This window comes from Dendronephthya gigantea, unplaced genomic scaffold (genome assembly GCF_004324835.1).
Source record: "Dendronephthya gigantea isolate DGI-Jeju-01 unplaced genomic scaffold, DenGig_1.0 000030F, whole genome shotgun sequence".
Lineage (NCBI taxonomy): Eukaryota > Metazoa > Cnidaria > Anthozoa > Malacalcyonacea > Nephtheidae > Dendronephthya > Dendronephthya gigantea.
The window spans coordinates 23,710-47,124 of record NW_021163040.1 but is presented as its reverse complement, the minus strand read 5'-3'; the positions used below and the strand labels follow the sequence as shown (position 1 = coordinate 47,124).

Here is a 23,415-nt window from a genome sequence, read left to right as displayed (position 1 = left end):
CAATGGTTGGTGGAAATTCTGGGCCAGCAACAGCAGTGGATGCCAGCCCTACTGTGGAAGCCTTTTGCAAGAAGCTGGGAGAGCTTCTTCGCCAGCCCTCAAAAGCAAAATGGCAAAACGATATCCCGATGGCGGCTAATCCTGAGCTCTTACCACCACGTAATAGAGTGTGTGACGACACATGATGTCATCATGAAAAACACCACTCTACAGTTGTACGAAATCAATCAAAGAACACTGTTAAAATGGTATGATCCTAATATTAGCAATCAAATAATAATAATAATAATAATAAAAGACTAAAATCACTTTTATATTAAAAAATGCCCTTTCATAATTTTAACAATCTAGGTGGAATAATCACAAGAAAAACCTGGAGAAGAGGATCCTGATGCAGGGTATTCCACCCCCTCCACACCATCAGTAGCAAAGACTTCACTTCCACCAGCAAGACCACTGCTCCCAAACCCATTCCGATACCCCCACCCCCACATATGTACCCAATTCCAACTCCCCAGTCACTTCCCCAACCACCACCTCAACAGCAGACAACTCCCACTTTCAACAGTCCGAAAAATATTGCTGTGCCGAAAAGCACGCAATATTATCAAAAAAAAAGATCAACACAAGACGTTGGAAGTGGTGAGAAGAAACGATACAAGCGGAAGAAAACATTTAATACCTGCACTCACTGTCAGCTGCCGAAGACCAAAGACTTTGGCCATAGCAGGCATGTCGGCGAAAATGGGGTCGACTCATTCTGTCCTTCCGTTGAAGGAAAATTATTTGTAAATAAAGAAGCCTGGATGACAGCAAGGAAAGCTGTCAATCCGCCCAAACAAAAAAATAAAAAAGAGTAAATCTTGCGCACTGTTCACAGCTATGTGTTTAGGCAAGAAACCATATTATTCGTATAATTCTTTGACGTAGATTTGTACCACTGAGATTTGTACATAGTTTGATTCTTACTCATTTTTTAGTATAATGTATATTAAAGAGCCACTTTATATTTACTAATTTTATTAACGCTTTACTCATATAGTTATAGCCTGTAATATTTGTTTATTGTTTGTTTATTTGTTTAAACATAAATTTAAAAAGCAGTGTTATGCCATTATTAGGCCAGAGCCCAGGGGGCAATTGCCGCAAAGATGAATAAAAGATTAACCCATGCAAATGTTTCTCCAACTTTACCGCACGGTTTTTAGTTGTTTTAGTTGTTTTGTCATGGCTTGTGATGTAAGTGATGCTGATCTTCTGTCGTGTGTTAATGAGATAGAATCTGCCCACACAGTCATCATCACAAGAAGACCACAGTTTTGTTGTGCCAAATTAACGCATTTAAATAATTTTGCGCTTGATGACGAGGCAATATTTGTATGTGTATGTGTATAAATACCATGTAGTATGTGTATGTATGTATAGGTATATTCTCACTTTTAGGTCAAAATACGTGCTATTGAGGCCGTTAAGAGTAGGGCGAGTACATCGTTCAATTCGGTTCGCCAAGTCTTGGATATGGACGAAACGTACATACTTGGTATCGGAGTACCTGGAGTGCCGGTCATGCAAGAGAAAGGTAATCAGTTGGAGTCCTGAAATTGTGCAACAGCTAGACCCTGGTGATCGACTGCAGTTGCCTGCCCTCATCACCTATCAGTATGCTTGCAATGTTAAAGTCATCAGGATGTTGCGACAAAGAACATTTGGTAACAGTTTGACCGTCTGGCAGAAGAAGATCTCAGAGCAGCATAGTGAAAGGTACCTTGAGAAATCCACCCAGTACATCACAGAGAGCAACTATTTTCGCACAGAGAGCAACTAGTTTCGAAGTTGCAACTTTACGTCCAGACTGGGTCTTTGATAAAAGGGGAGATCAAGTTGCCGATCTATCGCTGTGGAAGGGGTTCGACCTCCTTGGAATCGTTTCACTCCACCTAAATCGTTTTATACCTGGTTAGGCCCTTTTTCAGCTTTCGTTATATTGACATTTGCAGCGACTAAAATACCACTGATTTTTATTTGGAAATGGGGAAGGTACTGTACACACATCGTGCAAAAACTTGATCCAGATCTCTTCAATCATTCTAAATTTTTTTTTACATTGGAGAACACAGTCAATCGGACGTTTTCGTCGAGAAAGAACGTGAAGAATCGGCGGATGATGTGAGAAAATTGACGTTCTCAACGACAAGTTAACTGTTTAAAATTTAATATATCGATAAAATTACTTTTTACAGGACCAGATAATATACCTGGCTTCGACAAAGTGAAGACACTGGCGGTGTTTCTCTCTTCCTTGCGAGATTCGAGCACGGCTTTGAGCAACGACCAGGCAAAAGAGATAGTTCGCCTTTGGGATGACATGGACGACTATGACAAGCAACCGACACCCTTCTCCCCTCGTCACAGATCAAAATCGGCGAAAGGACGCTTCAAACCGCCCAGGAAACGTAGCAGCATCATCGTCCCGGGCCTAGACAGTACAAAAAGGTAGAACATTTCTATTCAACCAATTCCCACACTTCCATACTAACTTTTATTTCAAACAGGTGTTTCTTGGGCTCATCATCCGGACCAGCTCAATGGCCAGACTGCAATCGCTATGTCGAGGCGATGATATTGCAATTGTGCGAAGTTCACCCTGTCCCCAGTAGATCGAATGGGACAATGACTGCAAATTGGACATTGGTTTGTTCCAGCTACAAAGCAATACGAGACAAAGTTGTGAACAACGCTATCGTAATGCGAGGCTGTAACATCCAGTTGGTCGAAATCAATCAGACAACATTGAGCAAATGTTAAGAACTAAGAAATGCGGTAAAGAACATAGTATACTAACGTGACAGCCAACGCTTTGTTATTAACCTCGTCCTTTATTTTACCAGGTACAACAAACGTGAGAAAAAGAAGGAGAAGGATGTCCTGATTCAAGGCATTCGACTGCCGCAACCGAGCACAGTTGCAGAAGAACCACTGCCAAAAGCCTCCCCTTTGCCACCAAAGCCTACCTCAAGTAGCAATTCAACAGCCTTTTACCTTCTCTATTCCAGAAAATACTGTTGGAATGGGGAACGTAAGAGGTTCTGCACTGAAACCAAAACCACCACCACCGCCACCACCAACGGTCGTTCCCAGGTTGTCACCACAACCCATAGCACCGAATGTCCCGACAACCGCCGCCCCATCCACATCATCTTCCACATCACCCGAATACCACAATCGGAGTCAGTTCTATTACCAAAAGCGAAAGGCGGAGAAAGAAGCAAGTGAGGTAACAGTAAGGAAATATACACTCGAGGAGAGAAGCCAATAACCTGCGGAAAATGTAAAAAACCCCGAGACCCTTCCAACCATAGACAGTATTTTGGCAATTGGTATTGCCAGGAGACGGCAAATGAAAGTTACGAAAGCTGGGTAGAAGATCTGAAAAGGAAAAAAGAATACAAAAAAAGAGAACTTTATAACTGGTATAATTAGAGACAAGTGGAGTAAGTAAGACGATAAAAAAATTTTAATGCTGCCTAGTGTTTTGTCACTAGAAGGTCCCAAGCCCTTGAAAAGCAGAGGGAAATTGTTCCTTTTATGTCGATTATATTCAAATTTCCCGCTTTTCGGGTGAATTCCCCGTCGTCACGAAAAAGCCCTTTTCCTGCATCTTGCGGGTTATCTCTGACAGAGAAGAGATTGCGCAAAAGCAGACTGGTTTCTCTCGGTTTATCCACAGGATGTGATCGGCAGATTGGATGAAACCAAAACAAAAATAACATCTACATTTGGCACAATCCTAAAAATGGACTCTGCTAAAAAGGTATTCAAATTTGAATTTAAAACAATAATTTGGCTTAATAGCACTTTTTTTCAGGGTACACAAAGTATAACAGGCAATAATAGCAAACATAGTGATAAATTACTCATTGTGGATTGTCAAGAAGTTAGCTGGCACAGCATCGTGATGTTGGAAATGAGTTTGGACAAGTACTCATTTCCTTCACACAAATGTTGGAAATGAGTTTGGACAAGTACTGATGTCAGTCCTCGCTCACTTAGAAGGCGATGGTCTAGATGACATGGGAGAAAGCCTCATGTCCAGGTACGAAAGGGCAAACGTCGAAGCACCAAGAGTCCTTCACGTAGATCGAGACTGCTGCTCCACAAGAGTAAAGGAACAGTTTCACCAATTTCATGACATGGTGATCAGGCTGGATGTGTGGCATTACATGCGGCGTATAGCTGTTGGGTGTTGTTCGGAGTCCCATGCCTTGTATGGAACATTTATGTTGCAGCTGTCTGGTTGCATATTTGAATGGGATTCTTAAGATATAAACACGCTTTATGAAGCCAAGCATGCCCAGCTTTCTGCTTCTGGCATCACAACAGTGCCTAAGGAGGGAATAACAAAGCACGTCAGCAAAAAGGAATTGGCAACCCTTTCTAAAAGGCGAACTCGAGGTTCTGAAGTGTGTTCTCGACTTATTCAACAACTCATCGAGACTTTCTCTTCGAATCTGGGGAAAGACATGATGGGAATTCCATTGCTTGATGACGACCGTGCTTGGTAGATCTGGGAGGAGCAGCAAAAACATTTGCCTTGTATCCAAGACGCAGCCGGCATTACTCTCTACACCAGTACTGGCTACACGATGAAAGGAAATATCAGCCTGTCCATCTACAGATGTGGAAGGGGATCAACATCATTGGAGTTATTCCACCTTCATATTACAAGATTTATACCAGGCACCACTGAAAATGATTGCCACTTCCAGTCCTACCTGGTTGAGGGGATAGCATGCTGGGATGAAAATGGAGGCAATTATGGCTGCAATTGACGACCTAACGCCTGATAAAGGCGATGCCAGTGGGAATGATTCAGAGGAAGGGTCGGAAATTCATGTATCTTAAGAATCCAGTATAGATGATTTAAGAGATCAGAAAAACTTGTCACCCATGGATGAGTTGAGACCACTGGAATATGATATTGTCATTGGACAATGGGTCAAAGTTTGTTATGAAGAATAATTATTTATTGGGAAAGTGTTGAAAAAAGGTATGGAGACGAAACATTAGTCCAATATTTAAACAAGCTTTTTGGGATCAAAGAGCCCTAAAACCTTGAGCGGGAGAATAATTCAGTCTTCTACCAAGATGTATATGAAGCAGATGTCGCTCCGCAATTGCAAAAGTTGGACATTGTTGGAAGTACAACTACTGATATAAGTAATATTTAATCCAAGAAAAATACTTTATGATGGTTAATTAGTTGATGACTTTGCACTGTTAAAGAAATGTTTGATAACTTTGCAAATAACTTTGATTTAGATTTTGATAATACTGTAACACATTCTTAAGATAAAGCTACGATAATTTTTATGGTATTTGTACCTGATTTTTCTCGAATATGAATGAAACAGATTTTTTTACCAAGCAAAGATAGTATTTTTTCCGCTTTAAATTGATAAACCATCAATAGATGGAACCTGAAACTTGAATGTTAATTAGACTGTGAAATAACATCATTTTTAGCATTTGCTTTAAAATTTGCACCTAGCTTGCATACCAGATGGCATGATATTCTGTAGAATTACTCTATATGAAATTATGTTTCTTGAGAGGAATAAAATCTTTGAATTTGAATGAAATTATGAATATGTCCTACATCACCTCATCATTGTCCCAACCACATGTGGTACAAAGTGAAAACTGATGTGTTTTACTAGTGGTCCCAATACAACCAGGTTATTTTTAAATAAAAACTACCATGACAAGCATACAACTAAATATACATTAGCTGCTTAAACTAGATATGGAGATTTAATCATATAACATTTAAAGATTTCTCCTTTCTGGCTTTTTCATTACCAAATTATTTCAAACATGGAAAAATGTCCCAAATCACCCCTTTCTATGGTACAGAAATAGTTTAAACAGAAATAGTTTAAACGACAAACTAGGCAGTAGAAACGCGGAAATGTTTTCTACAAAGGCGCCATGTAATAGCACAGTTTCACAATGCTTCATACAACTTCAAACAAGGATTTTTATAAAAAAACTGGGAAATAAAAATTTTTTTTGGAAAATTGTATGATTTTAGTAAGAATGACAACTTGCATGGTAAAAGCATGAAATATTACTTTATGCTTGAATTAAATTAAGTTTATCAAGCATACATTGTACATTTGCACTCAAGCGCTTCCCTTCAACTGCAGCCAATTAAAATTAATTATAAGGGCTGGAATTCTAGCAATTTCCCACAACATAAATTTGCATCTTCTCTTTAAATAAATTATGAAAGTCAGCATGCAATTACCACTTTTTGTAAGGCAAAAGGATGAAAATATAAATAATGCACAGCATGCACACCCCAGTATATGAAAAGTTTGGCTGCAAAAAATATAATGCTAATCACCATACCTGTGTAGAAGAAACTACATCCTTATTGTTGCTGTATACTTCCTTAATCTTGGCAACATCAATATTCAGAGGGTAGATACAATATTGCTTCACCATGTGTACAAGTAAAATCCATATATATTAATCCATGTAAATCCACTAATTTGGAACCATGATAATAACTTTCATAGCATCATCCAGTTTCAAGTTTCTAAATCTGGTTGGCATCAAAAGTTGCAGGTTCAGAATAAGTTTATCACTGTATTGCGATGGATACCATTTTCTTTCTGAACTGGTCCAACAAGTTCTAATGCCTTATGCTTAAGATGGCACCACACACTTTTGCAAACTTTTAAGATTCTTTATAAGGCCCAATCCAGGACAGCATCCAACAGATTAATCACACCATAGTCCTAAAAAATAAACAACTGTATAAATATCAAACTATAATCATCTTGCAAGCATTATGTGGTCCTCTATTTTGTATAAAACTGGAATAAAACAGCCTTAAATTCATCCATAATTAAATTACAGGGGAATTTAAGGCTGTGCACAGGCCTAAAACTGGATAGCCGTTTGGAGAAAAACGTTTAAAATACAAGCTATAACTTGGGGTGGATCTATTAATATTTTTTATGTATTTTCAATTTTTGTATGGTAAATTAACATTGAATATCTGAACATGTCCAGCAACTTATTAAGCATGAAACAAAATTGGTTGTATGATGAATTGTCTATTTAAAAGTTGGTATATGATCAAGTTTTTAACCAAATGCAATGTTTTAATTAAACACTTTTTTTGAACACACTTATTATATATTAAAGGAATTCCAAGAAGAAGTATACCTTAGGTAATTTAGGTTTTTCTAGTGTTTTACACTTTGTATTGCACGAACATTCAAACAATAATAATACACACTATTTAATCTCAAGCAGGGCAAAAATTATATGAAATATGCCATATGATCGATGAAAGCATGCATACTGCCCATACAATGACCAGCTAGGTTGTAAAAATTATTGCTAATTACCTGCACAGAAGAGATTTTTATTGGTTTTTCGTATTCCTCCAATCTTCAAAATTCATTGTCCAGAAAATAGATTGTGTTACCAAAAGTATATACTGGACAGCACATTTCTTTCCTTTATGTTTGTTAAATCACTCTCTTCTAACCACAAGATTTTACAATTATGATATCCATATGTATTTGAACATCTTTCTTGAGCGTTTTATCCGGATTAGCATGAAAGCAATTGCTTCATGAAAGTTTCAGGGGGTGCTGCATGTTTTATATAGTAGCATTCTTTGCAAATTGGATGATGTTAATCCAAGATAGTAACCTAACTGGTTTTATATTAGATTGCGGTGATTTTACATTAGTCATGATCCTATCTTATTACATAACTTCCTGATTGAAAGATACTTGATTGGAAAGGACAGAAATGATCTCTGGTGGTGGCACACATTCATTACTCCAATTGCAGAATGTATGCAAATTGTCTTGACTCACTGCTTTCCAATTGGGTTCTACCATAATCCAGGGCATATAGCAGATAACTTGCCAACAGTCCAAGAAAGTAGCAATGATACTGAACTTAACATTACCAGTAATTTCCAACCACCTTGAAGAAAGAAGGGATGATAGTTTGTAATCGATTGAATTGGCATTAGACCAAACATTTGTTCGGTTTTGAGTGATACCTTTTTCTCTCAAGTATGCTTTTTTACTAATCAATGGTTTGATATATTGATATATATTTTTTAAATTGGTTAAAAATGAAAAAAATATAGAAAAGCTAATGTTCATAAATCAAAACACCAGGAAAACTTGAAAGTGAAGGTTGCAAAAGGTGTATTGCGTAGGTTAAAGACCCTTTAAACCTCAGAATTTATGTGCATTGAGTGAAGTGCCAAAAATCACAATTGATTTACCCATATAGATGCATTAAGCCTGTTCTCCACTGGGTGAATTTATTCATGCAAATAGATAAAAAGTAGGAAGCGATTCTACTTTTTTGGGGCAAATTTTTTGGCAAACCAATCACATCACTGAATTTCAGATACTGCTTCGCATCACACAAAAAAATTGCCTAGTGGAATGGCGTTCAAGTGGCTCAAAAAGCAGCTCTTCATATCATATTAGAATTTAAATATACTTGTACCAAGCTTTCTTCAGTATTTTTTTCCTATCAGAGCTAATAAAACAATGTTTGGGTAAATTTAATTTCAGAAATTCTTCCGAAAAGGAAGAAAAGCCAATTTAAAAGATATGAAAACTATACTCAACACTAGATATAAGATTAAGATTAGAATTGTTGCAGTAACTATGAAAAAATAGCGCATAACTGACCTTGAAAATTGTATTTCTGTGAAAGAAAACCCAGTCTTTTTTTTACCAATAATGGCACCCCACAGTTAAGCAATAGTCTATTTCTATAAGAAAAAACAAACAAATAACTTTTTTAGTTTTTATAAAATCAAATTAGTTAAATTTACACATGTATATAAACACTTATATATACATATGAAACCTAAAGGCAGAAACCTCTAGGCTCTGTTAAAAGCTGTTGGTTTTCGTTAGCATAATACGAATATGATGCATTAACAAATATACATAATGACCTGCATGTGTAAAACTTGTAATTCCACAAACTAATCCTTTTGATGACCGATTTTTCCAATATAAGCTAATTTGATATATAATTTTCATGTCTCATGTGTTTTTAAGCAAAGGTATACAAGACAGTATACTGAAAGTATAAATCTTATGATTTTAGTGTGTGCTAGCTGACTGACTCCACTACACTTTTTGGTGCCAATCTGTAAGCAAGCACCACATGAAGGTCTTGGGCCTCTCATTTTAAACTTGTTTGTTTTCCTTCTAGAATCCCAAAGGCAAAGCAAAGGTGCTCATTTATCTGTTGTTTGCATTAATATACTATATAGATTGTGTCTATGGGCCTATAAGGCATTTGACTTAAAGAAATGTTTGATAACTTTGCATATAACTTTGATTTAGATTGTGTGTTTTGATAATACTGTAACACATTCTTAAGATAAAGCTACGATAACTTTTATGGTATTTGTACCTAATTTTTCTCTAATATGAATTAAACAGAATTTTTTACCAAGAAAGATAGTATGTTTTTTCCCTTTCAATTGATAAACCATCAATAGATAGAACCTGAAACTTGAATGTTAATTAGACTGTGAAATAACATCATTTTTAGCATTTGCTATTAAATTTGCACCTTGCTTGCATACCAGATGGAATGAATTTCTTTAGAATTACTCTATATGAAATTATGTGTCTTGAGAAGAATAAAATCTTTTATTTCATTAGATTATCTTGTGATTCAAATCTTTAATTCAGCCATACTTTGATTATTGCTCCCCTTTGTGGGATACTTGTGATAAGTCTTTAATTAAAGGAAAAATTGCAGGTACTTCAGAATTGTGCAGATAAAGTGATTACTGGTGCAAATTACGATGCCAGTCCCAGCATGATATTGCAAAAATTAAAATTAGAAACTCTCAATGTCAGACCTGCTAAATTAAGAGTGTTCCATTGCACAAGGTCCTTAATGGGCTTTCAGCTTGGTGCCTGACTAATAATTTTGTAAGAGATTTAGAGGGCGACTATTATCTACAAAATTTTGACACTGATTTAAAATTACCAAAACCAAAAACCAATTTTTTTAAAACAGAGTTTGAATTTACAGTGCGTCAAGTCTGTGGAATAGTCTTCAAACAGAAGCAAAAAAGCTACTTCAGTTAGCCACTTTAAGCGTAGTATTGCAAACCTTACATTTAACTTGTAGTATTAAATAATTAACTAGTTCTTCATATTTATCTCTACTTTTGTAAATATTATACTATTCTCAATTTTCTTTGTATTATTCACACGCCCCTCCTGGAAAACAACAATTATTAGAGTTGAGTGGGACTAGCTTGTTTGAATAAAGTGATGTATGTATAGGTATGTATGTACCTTGTGAATTAAAATACTACAGAATGGTAGGTTTCCTTATACAAATGTTTTGCAGCATGTATGATTCAGTAGAAAAGCTACTACGTGTTAAATTGGTATCAAAGGGAATTATTAAAAAGGATTCATTACTAAATCACACCCGCATATTTATTTCGGCGAGCATATACGGCGAGCGAGTATTATTGTTTAACTTTGCAATCTAAATAGTAAATAAGCCAACAAAAAAAGGACTTACCCATCGTGTTTTTTATGAAGAAACAGCTAAGCACATGTGCCAATCATCGACCAGATCAGGCATCGACTTGCGCGTTCAAATTAATTTCTGTCTTCAGCATGCGGCAAAACACGTGCGTGAAATTCACCATTTCATTTCATCTTTAAACAACCATATTCGCGCTAACCTTCCACAACGAATCGATTTGCCTAACTCACTTCACTTCTCAAACCACAAAATTGGTTTTTGAAACGATTCGAAATTTCATTTCGTTCGTTAAAAGGAGAAAAAAAATGATCGAGGAACCGACACAACAATCTTCAAATTGAAAATGCAATCTGAATAACGCAGTGCTACTGTGCTACCACTTTACAAATTTAAAAACACCTTTTTCCTTTTTTCCTCCGCCAGTAATCGAAGCAACCTCGTACCCAGGGTCTTTTAATCGCTGTAGCTTCGCGCGTGTGCTCCCGAAAACACGAAACAAACGAGGACGCAACTTACGCAAGTATTCTTGCCCTCATTGGTCGACTACTGGTCGACTCTCTCGACCGTAATTTTTACCAAGAAATGACAGTACGAATTTTACGTCGAATTTTACCCCCCAATATCGCGCTCCCTTTTTCGGCTGATGTTTTCGGACGATACCAATCACTGAGCTATATTAAAATTCCATATAGCTCATAAATACCATATAGCTCAGTGATAATGCCTCCTTTAGTTTTATTTATAATCTCTATGGTGATGGCAGCAATAGAGGAATCTATTAGAGTTGGTTGCATTGACTCTAATTTTAACAACCGAGAAATGACAACGAAGTCACTTGAACACCCAATTTCCTGATAGTCAATTTCCCGGTAGTCAGCTAACTGCACTGATAAGAGCAAGATAAATATAACGAAATATATGAATTCTAATTGAAAAAAAAGAAATAGACAATTCCCATGCCGGGCCGAAAAAAACCCATGGCAGTGGGAGCTGTTATGTTTTAATAAAAAAACTTTATTACGTCTTCTCTAGCATGCTATTACATGGATCTAACCACACAATATAAATTGTCCCGAATACTTATACATAAAGTCATGTGATATGTGTCACATGATGAATTACGTAACATCCTTTCTCTTATATGAAAGCTAGATAATGAATATACTAACTACCTAGGTTATAAAGTGTTGTTCTTTTTTTTCAGTTTTCTTCTATTAGGAATGATAGTATAACTGTAATTAGGAAAGTTCAAAATGTTAAAGTTAATGAATAGGATCATAATTGTTCACTGTTTATTCAGTTCATGACATAGTCTTTCAAATAACTGGGTTTCTTTCTCAATCGTCTTGGTCTATGTGATTCTTGTGCTACCGGAGAATCTTGAGCTTTGTACTGATCTTCATCGTTGCCCGTCGCTGCATCGTTGAACCTCATTGTTACTCTTTGTTCATCATTGTTACTCATAATCGCTGGAACGGTATGTCGCTCGTTTCCTGACCCTTCCGGTGTCTTTGGCTGGATCTCAATAGCGGGCTGTTCACTTTGCTCCATCGTTTTCTTAATATCCACTCTGTTTCGTCGGTAATTTCCCCTATCGGTCTCTACCTCGTATGACCGTTCATCGTATCTTCGTTTAACTGTTGCTCGATCCCACGATTTCTGTCCAACTCTGAATGGCCGCATTCGCACAGTATCTCCCTCTTCCAGAGGCAACAGATCTTTAGCACCAACATTGTAGTATTTCGCTTGTTTCTTATTTCGTTCTTTCCTCTGTTTCATGATCTTTGTATTTGGAATACTCTCCGGCCTGAGCAACTCAGTAGTGGTCGGTAGGAGGGTTTTACATCGTCTACCAAGTAATCTCTGGGCTGGACTGGACTCCGCTTCTTCAGTGGGGGTATTTCTATGAGCCAAGATCGCCAGGTACGGATCATTTCCAGTTTCAACCGCCTTACATATCAGCTTCTTTGCAGATTTTACAGCAGATTCTGCCTTTCCATTGGCTTGCTGGTGTCCAGGGCTGCTTACACAATGTTCGAAACCCCACAATTTTGCAAAGTTTCCAAATCTCTCAGAGACGAACTGGCTACCATTGTCGCTGACAAGGATATCCGGAATTCCATTCCTGGCAAAATGACCTTTTATCTTTCTAATGCATGTGCTTGCTTTGGTATCTTCGAGGCGGTTTATCTCCCAGAAATTGGAGTAATAATCTACCAATACAAGGTAGTTATTGTCACCAATGGTAAAGATGTCAGCGCCCACTTTTTCCCATGGTCGCTCTGTTATCTCGTGGCTCATCAGCGTTTCTTTCTGCTGTCGAGTCTCATATCTTCGACACGTCTCGCACTGACCTATGAACTCCTTCATCTCTGCGCTCATCCCAGGCCAAAACATGCATTCCCGTGCTCTCCTTAAACACCCATTTACACCAATATGTGATCTATGTACATCAAGCTTCATTTGCTGTCGCGTCCCCTTTGGAATGACCAATCGTTCTCCCTTGAAGACCAGACCATCGTACACGCTAAGCTCATCTCTGTAGCTATAATATGGGTGAAGCATGGTTGGTAGATCTTGCTTCTCTCAGGCCACCCCAGCTGTATGACGTCTTTCAATCGTTGGAGAACATCATCGTGCTCAGCATCTCTTTTTATCTGTTCTTTTCTCTCTTTAGAAAGTGGAATAGCTTTGAGTGCGTTAATTCTTTCAAATTCTCCTTGCGTGTTGGCACTGCTGGTCAGAAAGGCTCTGCTCAAAGTATCTGCCAAATACATCTGAGATCCAGGTTTGTAGGAAATCACAGTGTCATATTTCTGTATGTTCAGCATCATACCTTGAATCCGTTTGGGTGCATCGTGAAGCGGTTTCTGAGCTATGGCTTCCAATGGCTTGTGATCATTTTCGATTGTTACCCGTCGTCCATACGCATATTGGTCAAACTTGTGAAGAGCAAACACCACTGACAGCATCTCTTTCTCTATTTGAGCGTATCTTGTTTCTACATCTGTCAGGGCGCGGCTTGCGAAGGCAACAGGCTGTCCTTGCTGTAGAAGGGCAGCTCCCAATCCCTTGTCACTCGCATCACATTGAATGGTTAGCTCTTCGTCAGGGTTGTAGTACTTCAGTACCGGCGTTGCAACCACCATACTCTTGATCTTTTCAAAAGCCGCGTTGTGCTCATGCATCCATTTCCATTCTGCTTCTTTATGGGTAAGCTGTCGAAGTGGCTCCATTACATCAGATAAATGTGGCATGAACTTTGCCAAGTAGTTGATAAATCCACATAATCTTCGTACATCCTTTACGTCTGTAGGCTTGGGCATGTTCATTATAGCTTCGATTTTATCTGGATCTGCTTTCAACCCTTCAGATGTTACAAGATGACCCATGAATGGAATTTCCGTACAGCATAACTCCAACTTTCTTCTGTTGAGCTTCACTCCCGTTTCCCTACATCTTGTGAAAAAGTCCGTCAATTTTCTATTATGATCGATTTTTGCTTCTTCAATGGTGTCACCTACTCCGTATATGACCATATCGTCATGTATGGCGAGCACTCCTTCAAGCCGTTCCAAGGCTTGATGGATCCTTTTCTGAAAGATCTCTGATGCAACGCTGATCCCAAACGGTAACCGCTTCCAACGATATCTTCCAAACGGCGTGTCGAATGTCGTCAATCTACTGGACTCTTCGTCCAACATCACATGCCAATAACCATTCCGGGCGTCCACCTTTGTAAAAACTTTGGCTTTGGCTATATCTGGCATCACATCTTCAATAACTGGTATGGGATACCTCTCACGTTTGAGGGCCTTGTTCAGCTGTTTGGGATCGATGCAGATGCGTAATTCGCCAGATGGTTTTGTTGCCACGACCATGTTGCTGACCCAGTCAGTGGGTTCATCAACTGGCTGTATAACCCCAAGATTCATTAGTCGCATTAACTCCTCTTTCACCTTTGCTTTTACGGCCAATGGCACTCGTCTTGATGGAGCTGTGGTTGGTTGTACTGTTGGATCCACTTCTAGATGTTGTTCTCCCACTAGCGTACCCACATCTCCTTCGAACACATCCGCAAATTCTTCAATTATTTGGTTCATAACTGTCGTTGTTGACTGTGCACCTGTTGCGTCTTTGGTACCACTATTCACTTTGGCTATTTGTTCAAAATTCTCTTTATGTATTTCGACAATTCCCATGCGTTGAATCGCTTTAGCCCCGAGTAATGGTGTCAAATTCTCTCGAACTGCCATAAATTCCACGGAATATTTTCTGTCATTTTTCGGGTTTCTTATTGTAAGACGGCAAGTTCCCTTTGGTTTTAATTCTGTCTTATTCCACATCTGTAGAGTTCTGTCTGTTGGTTGAATGTTTTCACCTACTAAATACTTCATTGGTAACACGTTTACCGTTGCCCCGCAATCGACATGGAATTTAATTGGGTTTCCTCTTACAATCATTTTAGCATATACTTCTTTCGATAACTGTTGATTAATCGAGCTTATCTTTTCTGGTTTCACAGTCACGCTATCGATATACTCACAATCGGAGCTCGAGCTCGAGTCTGCTTTCACTTGGTTCGTATTGTCTCTCCTGCGTTGTCTGCATTGCTTTGCAAAATGATTCCGCTTTCCACATGAATTACACGTCTCACCCCATGCTGGACACGATTCTCGTCCAAACTTATGCTTTCTTCCACAATATGCACACGCTTTGTATTGTGATAACTCTTGTTTGGACTCACCATAGTTTGCTTTGTTTCTTGCTCCGCCCTGCTTTGTTCTCGATTTGGTTGATAGCACTTTGTTTACTTCGTCCAATTTATTCTGTTCGCCCATCTGTCTAATCTGCGAATTTGTCGCTTCAAAACTTCGGCATATTACAATGCTTTCTTGTAAAGTCAATTTCGAATGCTGTAGCAGTCGTTTCCGTGTGCTAGCATCGGCTACCCCAAGCACAATCCTATCGCGAATAAGTGAATCATGCAAGCAGACACAGAAACCACATGTTTGTGCCAATGTTCTTAGTTTGGCGACGTACTCATCAATAGTTTCCCCGTCTTGTTGACCACAGCTGTTGAAGTTGTATCGTTCATACGTTTCATTAACTTGGCCAATCGCATACTTATCAAACTCATCAATAATCTTTACCAACTTGCGTTTGTCCTCGGCCACTAAATCGAAACTATTGTAAACTTTCACGGCTTCTTGTCCTATGCAATATAGGAATAATGCGACTCGATATTCTTCTGGTTGTTTGTCTAGTTGTGTCACAATTGTGTAGTTCTCCCAGCGTTGTTTATATGTCCTCCAATTCTCGGCTTTATTTCTACATTTCAGATCCAAACCCGTTGGCGGTTGAATCCCATGTATGATCGGAGCGTTTGTCGCTTGTTCAACTGCCATCTACAGTAGCGTTATCTGGCTTCTTAGATCTCCTTTAATTATATTTTTTACACCGCTGCCACCATGTTATGTTTTAATAAAAAAACTTTATTACGTCTTCTCTAGCATGCTATTACATGGATCTAACCACACAATATAAATTGTCCCGAATACTTATACATAAAGTCATGTGATATGTGTCACATGATGAATTACGTAACAGGAGCACCTAAATATGGCCACTAGACCATAGGTTATGGCAGCATTATAGAAATCCATTAGAGTTGGTTGACTCCCGTGGTGATTTGAACACCTGACCTTCTGATTTGGGGTAAGACGCGCTACCTATTCCGCCAAGAGGCCTTTGCTAAATGCGATGGGAAATAAGTTCCAAAATAAATGTAGTGAAATATATGCATATATAAGGAAGAAGAAATAGACAATTCCCGCCGGAATCGAACCCGGGTAATGGGGGTGAGAGCGCCAGATCATAGCCACTAGACCACGTGGAAACTGGGTGACACCAGCAATAGACGAATCTTTTATAGTTATTTGACTCTAATTTTTACGAACTGAGAAATGACAAAACGAATTTGACCCCGAAGTGATTTGAACACGTAACCTTCTGATCTGGAGTCAGACGCGCTACCAATTGCGCCACGAGGCCTTAGCTACCTGCACTGGGAATTAAATTGAAACATAAATATAGTGAAATATATGGATATGGAAGAAGAAATAGACAATTTCCACACGCCGGGAATCGAACCCGGGTCATGGTGGTGAGAGCGCCAGATCATAGCCACTAAACCACGTGGGAACTTGGTGACACCAGCATAAGAGGAATGTTTTACAGTTGGTTGACTTTAATTTTTACCAAATGAGAAATGACAAAACAAATTTGACCCCGATGTGATTTGTACACCTAACCTTCTGATCTGGAGTCAGACGCGCTACCAATTGCGCCACGAGGCCTTAGCTAGCGCACTGAGAATTAAATTGCAGATAAATATAGTGAAATATTTCGATATTTAAGGAAGAAGAAATGAACAATTCCCACGCAGGGAATCGAACCCGGGTCATGGTGGTGAGAGCGCCAGATCATAGCCACTAGACCACGTGGGAACTTCGTGACACCAGCATTAGAGGAATCTTTTACAGATGGTTGACTCTAATTTTTACGAACTGAGAAATGACAAAACGAATTTGACCCACGAACTGAGAAATGACAAAACGAATTTGACCCCGAAATGATTTGAACACCCAACCTTCTGATCTGGAGTCAGACGCGCTACCAATTGCGCCACGAGGCCTTATACCTAGCTGCACGGAGCATTTAATTGCAAGATAAATATAGTGAAATATATGGATATATAAGGAAGAAGAAATGACAATTCCACGCCGGGAATCGAACCAGGGTCAAGGCGGTGAGAGCGCCAGATCATAGCCACTAGACCACGCGGGAACTTGGTGACACCAGAATTAGAGGAGTCTTTTACAGTTGGTTGACTCTAATTTTTACGAACTGAGAAATGACAAAACGAATTTGACCCCCAAGTGATTTGAACACCTAACCTTTTGATCTGGAGTCAGACGCGCTACCAATTGCGCCACGAGGCCTTAGCTAGCACGAGCATTAAATTGCAGATAAATATAGTGAAATATTGGATATTTAAAAGAAGAAATAGACAATTCCACGCCGGGAATCGAACCCGGGTCATGGCGGTGAGAGCGCCAGATCATAGCAACTAGACCACGTGGGAACTTGGTGACACCAGCATTAGAGGAATCTTTTACAGATGGTTGACTCTAATTTTTACGAACTGAGAAATGACAAAACGAATTTGACCCCGATGTGATTTGAACACCTAACCTTCTTATCTGGAGTCAGACGCGCTACTAATTGCGCCACGAGGCCTTAGCTAGCGGCACTTGGGGAATTAAATTGCTAGATAAATATAGTGAAATATTCGATATTTAAGGAAGAAGAAATGACAATTCCACGCCGGGAATCGAACCCGGGTCATGGCGGTGAGAGCACCAGATCATAGCCACTAGACCACGTGGGAACTTGGTGACACCAGCATTAGAGGAATTTTTACAGTTGGTTGACTCTAATTTTTACCAACTGAGAAATGACAAAACGAATTTGACCCCGAAGTGATTTGAACACCTAACCTTCTGATCTGGAGTCAGACGCGCTACCAATTGCGCCAGGAGGCCTTAGCTAGCGGCACTGAGCATTAAATTGCAAGATAAATATAGTGAAATATATGGATATTTAAAGAAGAAGAACGCCGGGAATCGAACCCGGGTCATGGCGGTTAGAGCGCCAGTTCATAGCCACTAGACCACGTGGGAACTTGGTGACACCAGCATTAGAGGAATCTTTTACAGTTGGATGACTCTAATTTTTACCAACTGAGAAATGACAAAACGAATTTGACCCCGAAGTGATTTGAACACCTAACCTTCTGATCTGGAGTCAGACGCGCTACCAATTGCGCCACGAGGCCTTAGCTAGCGCACTGAGAATTAAATTGCAGATAAATATAGTGAAATATATGGATATTTAAGGAAGAAGAAATAGACAATTCCCACCAGGAATCGAACCCGGGTCATGGCGGTGAGAGCGCCAGATCATAGCCACTAGACCACGTGGGAACTTGGTGACACCAGCATTAGAGGAATCTTTTACAGTTGGTTGACTCTAATTTTTACCAACTGAGAAATGACAAAACGAATTTGACCCCGAAGTGATTTGAACACCTAACCTTCTGATCTGGAGTCAGACGCGCTACCAATTGCGCCACGAGGCCTTATAGCTATTGCACGGAGCATTAAATTGCAAGATAAATATAGTGAAATATATGGATATTTAAGGAAGAAGAAATAGACAATTTCCACACCAGGAATCGAACCCGGGTCATGGCGGTGAGAGCGCCAGATCATAGCCACTAGACCACGTGGGAACTTGGTGACACCAGCATTAGAGGAATCTTTTACAGTTGGTTGACTCTAATTTTTACCAACTGAGAAATGACAAAACGAATTTGACCCCGAAGTGATTTGAACACCTAACCTTCTGATCTGGAGTCAGACGCGCTACCAATTGCGCCACGAGGCCTTATAGCTAGTTGCACGGAGCATTAAATTGCAAGATAAATATAGTGAAATTATGGATATTTAAGGAAGAAGAAATAGACAATTCCACACCAGGAATCGAACCCGGGTCATGGCGGTGAGAGCGCCAGATCATAGCCACTAGACCACGTGGGAACTTGGTGACACCAGCATTAGAGGAATCTTTTACAGTTGGTTGACTCTAATTTTTACCAACTGAGAAATGACAAAACGAATTTGACCCCGAAGTGATTGAACACCTAACCTTCTGATCTGGAGTCAGACGCGCTACCAATTGCGCCACGAGGCCTTATAGCTATTGCACGGAAGCATTAAATTGCAAGATAAATATAGTGAAATATATGGATATTTAAGGAAGAAGAAATAGACAATTTCCACACCAGGAATCGAACCCGGGTCATGGCGGTGAGAGCGCCAGATCATAGCCACTAGACCACGTGGGAACTTGGTGACACCAGCATTAGAGGAATCTTTTACAGTTGGTTGACTCTAATTTTTACCAACTGAGAAATGACAAAACGAATTTGACCCCGAAGTGATTTGAACACCTAACCTTCTGATCTGGAGTCAGACGCGCTACCAATTGCGCCACGAGGCCTTAGCTAGCGGCACTGAGAATTAAATTGCTAGATAAATATAGTGAAATATTCGATATTTAAGGAAGAAGAAATGAACAATTCCCACGCCGGGAATCGAACCCGGGTCATGGCGGTGAGAGCGCCAGATCATAGCCACTAGACCACGTGGGAACTTGGTGACACCAGCATTAGAGGAATCTTTTACAGATGGTTGACTCTAATTTTTACGAACTGAGAAATGACAAAACGAATTGACCCCGAAGTGATTTGAACACCTAACCTTCTGATCTGGAGTCAGACGCGCTACCAATTGCGCCACGAGGCCTTATAGCTAGTTGCAGGAGCATTAAATTGCAAGATAAATATAGTGAAATATATGGATATTTAAGGAAGAAGAAATAGACAATTTCCCACCAGGAATCGAACCCGGGTCATGGCGGTGAGAGCGCCAGATCATAGCCACTAGACCACGTGGGAACTTGGTGACACCAGCATTAGAGGAATCTTTTACAGTTGGTTGACTCTAATTTTTACCAACTGAGAAATGACAAAACGAATTTGACCCCGAAGTGATTTGAACACCTAACCTTCTGATCTGGAGTCAGACGCGCTACCAATTGCGCCACGAGGCCTTAGCTAGCGGCACTGAGAATTAAATTGCTAGATAAATATAGTGAAATATTCGATATTTAAGGAAGAAGAAATGAACAATTCCCACGCCGGGAATCGAACCCGGGTCATGGCGGTGAGAGCGCCAGATCATAGCCACTAGACCACGTGGGAACTTGGTGACACCAGCATTAGAGGAATCTTTTACAGATGGTTGACTCTAATTTTTACGAACTGAGAAATGACAAAACGAATTTGACCCCGAAGTGATTTGAACACCTAACCTTCTGATCTGGAGTCAGACGCGCTACCAATTGCGCCACGAGGCCTTAGCTAGCGGCACTGAGAATTAAATTGCTAGATAAATATAGTGAAATATTCGATATTTAAGGAAGAAGAAATGACAATTCCCACGCGGGAATCGAACCCGGGTCATGGCGGTGAGAGCGCCAGATCATAGCCACTAGACCACGTGGGAACTTGGTGACACCAGCATTAGAGGAATCTTTTACAGATGGTTGACTCTAATTTTTACCAACTGAGAAATGACAAAACGAATTTGACCCCAAGTAATTTGAACACCTAACCTTCTGATCTGGAGTCAGACGCGCTACCAATTGCGCCAAGGCCTTAGCTAGCGGCACTGAGAATTAAATTGCTAGATAAATATAGTGAAATAATTCGATATTTAAGGAAGAAGAAATGAACAATTCCCACGCCGGGAATCGAACCCGGGTCATGGCGGTGAGAGCGCCAGATCATAGCCACTAGACCACGTGGGAACTTGGTGACACCAGCATTAGAGGAATCTTTTACAGTTGGTTGACTCTAATTTTTACCAACTGAGAAATGACAAAACGAATTTGACCCCGAAGTGATTTGAACACCTAACCTTCTGATCTGGAGTCAGACGCGCTACCAATTGCACCACGAGGCCTTATAGCTAGTTCCACGGAGCATTAAATTGCAAGATAAATATAGTGAAATATATGGATATTTAAGGAAGAAGAAATAGACAATTCCACACCAGGAATCGAACCCGGGTCATGCGGTGAGAGCGCCAGATCATAGCCACTAGACCACGTGGGAACTTGGTGACACCAGCATTAGAGGAATCTTTTACAGTTGGTTGACTCTAATTTTTACCAACTGAGAAATGACAAAACGAATTTGACCCCGAAGTGATTTGAACACCTAACCTTCTGATCTGGAGTCAGACGCGCTCCAATTGCGCCACGAGGCCTTATAGCTAATTGCACGAAGCATTAAATTGCAAGATAAATATAGTGAAATATTTCGATATTTAAGGAAGAAGAAATAGACAATTCCACCAGGAATCGAACCCGGGTCATGGCGGTGAGAGCGCCAGATCATAGCCACTAGACCACGTGGGAACTTGGTGACACCAGCATTAGAGGAATCTTTTACAGTTGGTTGACTCTAATTTTTACCAACTGAGAAATGACAAAACGAATTTGACCCCGAAGTGATTTGAACACCTAACCTTCTGATCTGGAGTCAGACGCGCTACCAATTGCGCCACGAGGCCTTAGCTAGGGCACTGAAATTAAATTGCGATAAATAGAGTGAAATATTTCGATACTTAAGGAAGAAGAAATGACAATTCCCACGCCGGGAATCGAACCCGGGTCATGGCGGTGAGAGCGCCAGATCATAGCCACTAGACCACGTGGGAACTTGGTGACACCAGCATTAGAGGAATCTTTTACAGATGGTTGACTCTAATTTTTACGAACTGAGAAATGACAAAACGAATTTGACCCCGAAGTGATTTGAACACCTAACCTTCTGATCTGGAGTCAGACGCGCTACCAATTGCGCGACGAGGCCTTAGCTAGCTGCACGGAGGATTAAATTGCAAGATAAATATAGTGAAATATATGGATATTTAAGGAAGAAGAAATAGACAATTTCCACACCAGGAATCGAACCCGGGTCATGGCGGTGAGAGCGCCAGATCATAGCCACTAGACCACGTGGGAACTTGGTGACACCAGCATTAGAGGAATCTTTTACAGTTGGTTGACTCTAATTTTTACCAACTGAGAAATGACAAAACGAATTTGACCCCGAAGTGATTTGAACACCTAACCTTCTGATCTGGAGTCAGACGCGCTACCAATTGCGCCACGAGGCCTTAGCTAGCGGCACTGAGAATTAAATTGCTAGATAAATATAGTGAAATATTTCGATATTTAAGGAAGAAGAAATAACAATTCCACGCCGGGAATCGAACCCGGGTCATGGCGGTGAGAGCGCCAGATCATAGCCACTAGACCACGTGGGAACTTGGTGACACCAGCATTAGAGGAATCTTTTACAGATGGTTGACTCTAATTTTTACGAACTGAGAAATGACAAAACGAATTTGACCCCGAAGTGATTTGAACACCTAACCTTCTGATCTGGAGTCAGACGCGCTACCAATTGCGCCACGAGGCCTATAGCTAGTGCACGGAGCATTAAATTGCAAGATAAATATAGTGAAATATATCGATATTTAAGGAAGAAGAAATAGACAATTTCCACACCAGGAATCGAACCCGGGTCATGGCGGTGAGAGCGCCAGATCATAGCCACTAGACCACGTGGGAACTTGGTGACACCAGCATTAGAGGAATCTTTTACAGTTGGTTGACTCTAATTTTTACCAACTGAGAAATGACAAAACGAATTTGACCCCGAAGTGATTTGAACACCTAACCTTCTGATCTGGAGTCAGACGCGCTACCAATTGCGCCACGAGGCCTTAGCTATTGCACGAGCATTAAATTGCAAGATAAATATAGTGAAATATATGATATATTTAAGGAAGAAGAAATAGACAATTCCACCAGGAATCGAACCCGGGTCATGGCGGTGAGAGCGCCAGATCATAGCCACTAGACCACGTGGGAACTTGGTGACACCAGCATTAGAGGAATCTTTTACACGTTGACTCTAATTTTTACCAACTGAGAAATGACAAAACGAATTTGACCCCGAAGTGATTTGAACACCTAACCTTCTGATCTGGAGTCAGACGCGCTACCAATTGCGCCACGAGGCCTTAGCTAGCGGCACTGAGAATTAAATTGCTAGATAAATATAGTGAA

General features: G+C 40.0%; 1 protein-coding gene, 1 long non-coding RNA gene and 21 other non-coding genes across 23 annotated transcripts; all 23 read right to left on the bottom strand.

Moving 5' to 3' along the window:
• Window positions 1–6,428: 6,428 nt before the first annotated feature.
• On the bottom strand, window positions 6,429–10,921 carry LOC114524287. The gene is made up of 4 exons (XR_003687091.1): window positions 10,618–10,921; window positions 8,742–8,824; window positions 7,422–8,013; window positions 6,429–6,803 (listed from the first exon to the last, which is right to left on the bottom strand). It is a non-coding gene; the product is annotated as an uncharacterized LOC114524287 (long non-coding RNA).
• Window positions 10,922–11,880: 959 nt separating this feature from the next.
• Window positions 11,881–12,954, bottom strand: LOC114524151. The gene has a single exon (XM_028545280.1). The coding sequence runs from the start codon at window positions 12,952–12,954 to the stop codon at window positions 11,881–11,883; it is 1,074 nt and encodes a 357-aa protein (XP_028401081.1).
• A 3,611-nt stretch (window positions 12,955–16,565) lies between these two features.
• On the bottom strand, window positions 16,566–16,638 carry Trnaw-cca. The gene has a single exon. It is a non-coding gene; the product is annotated as a tRNA-Trp (tRNA).
• A 1,480-nt stretch (window positions 16,639–18,118) lies between these two features.
• Trnaw-cca lies at window positions 18,119–18,191 on the bottom strand. Its single transcript has one exon. It is a non-coding gene; the product is annotated as a tRNA-Trp (tRNA).
• A 220-nt stretch (window positions 18,192–18,411) lies between these two features.
• On the bottom strand, window positions 18,412–18,484 carry Trnaw-cca. Its single transcript has one exon. It is a non-coding gene; the product is annotated as a tRNA-Trp (tRNA).
• Window positions 18,485–18,714: 230 nt separating this feature from the next.
• Trnaw-cca lies at window positions 18,715–18,787 on the bottom strand. The gene has a single exon. It is a non-coding gene; the product is annotated as a tRNA-Trp (tRNA).
• A 235-nt stretch (window positions 18,788–19,022) lies between these two features.
• Window positions 19,023–19,095, bottom strand: Trnaw-cca. Its single transcript has one exon. It is a non-coding gene; the product is annotated as a tRNA-Trp (tRNA).
• A 542-nt stretch (window positions 19,096–19,637) lies between these two features.
• Window positions 19,638–19,710, bottom strand: Trnaw-cca. Its single transcript has one exon. It is a non-coding gene; the product is annotated as a tRNA-Trp (tRNA).
• Window positions 19,711–19,789: 79 nt separating this feature from the next.
• On the bottom strand, window positions 19,790–19,861 carry Trnae-cuc. The gene has a single exon. It is a non-coding gene; the product is annotated as a tRNA-Glu (tRNA).
• An 81-nt stretch (window positions 19,862–19,942) lies between these two features.
• Window positions 19,943–20,015, bottom strand: Trnaw-cca. The gene has a single exon. It is a non-coding gene; the product is annotated as a tRNA-Trp (tRNA).
• Window positions 20,016–20,249: 234 nt separating this feature from the next.
• On the bottom strand, window positions 20,250–20,322 carry Trnaw-cca. Its single transcript has one exon. It is a non-coding gene; the product is annotated as a tRNA-Trp (tRNA).
• Window positions 20,323–20,401: 79 nt separating this feature from the next.
• Window positions 20,402–20,473, bottom strand: Trnae-cuc. The gene has a single exon. It is a non-coding gene; the product is annotated as a tRNA-Glu (tRNA).
• Window positions 20,474–20,555: 82 nt separating this feature from the next.
• On the bottom strand, window positions 20,556–20,628 carry Trnaw-cca. The gene has a single exon. It is a non-coding gene; the product is annotated as a tRNA-Trp (tRNA).
• A 381-nt stretch (window positions 20,629–21,009) lies between these two features.
• On the bottom strand, window positions 21,010–21,081 carry Trnae-cuc. The gene has a single exon. It is a non-coding gene; the product is annotated as a tRNA-Glu (tRNA).
• An 82-nt stretch (window positions 21,082–21,163) lies between these two features.
• Trnaw-cca lies at window positions 21,164–21,236 on the bottom strand. The gene has a single exon. It is a non-coding gene; the product is annotated as a tRNA-Trp (tRNA).
• A 539-nt stretch (window positions 21,237–21,775) lies between these two features.
• On the bottom strand, window positions 21,776–21,848 carry Trnaw-cca. Its single transcript has one exon. It is a non-coding gene; the product is annotated as a tRNA-Trp (tRNA).
• Window positions 21,849–21,923: 75 nt separating this feature from the next.
• Trnae-cuc lies at window positions 21,924–21,995 on the bottom strand. The gene has a single exon. It is a non-coding gene; the product is annotated as a tRNA-Glu (tRNA).
• An 82-nt stretch (window positions 21,996–22,077) lies between these two features.
• Window positions 22,078–22,150, bottom strand: Trnaw-cca. The gene has a single exon. It is a non-coding gene; the product is annotated as a tRNA-Trp (tRNA).
• Window positions 22,151–22,384: 234 nt separating this feature from the next.
• Trnaw-cca lies at window positions 22,385–22,457 on the bottom strand. Its single transcript has one exon. It is a non-coding gene; the product is annotated as a tRNA-Trp (tRNA).
• Window positions 22,458–22,535: 78 nt separating this feature from the next.
• Trnae-cuc lies at window positions 22,536–22,607 on the bottom strand. Its single transcript has one exon. It is a non-coding gene; the product is annotated as a tRNA-Glu (tRNA).
• An 82-nt stretch (window positions 22,608–22,689) lies between these two features.
• Window positions 22,690–22,762, bottom strand: Trnaw-cca. Its single transcript has one exon. It is a non-coding gene; the product is annotated as a tRNA-Trp (tRNA).
• A 234-nt stretch (window positions 22,763–22,996) lies between these two features.
• Window positions 22,997–23,069, bottom strand: Trnaw-cca. The gene has a single exon. It is a non-coding gene; the product is annotated as a tRNA-Trp (tRNA).
• Window positions 23,070–23,296: 227 nt separating this feature from the next.
• On the bottom strand, window positions 23,297–23,369 carry Trnaw-cca. The gene has a single exon. It is a non-coding gene; the product is annotated as a tRNA-Trp (tRNA).
• Window positions 23,370–23,415: the final 46 nt, after the last annotated feature.

Excerpts from the sequence above, each read along its gene's own strand:
- LOC114524151 (XM_028545280.1), bottom strand. The coding sequence starts at position 12,954 with ATGAAGGAGTTCATAGGTCAGTGCGAGACGTGTCGAAGATATGAGACT.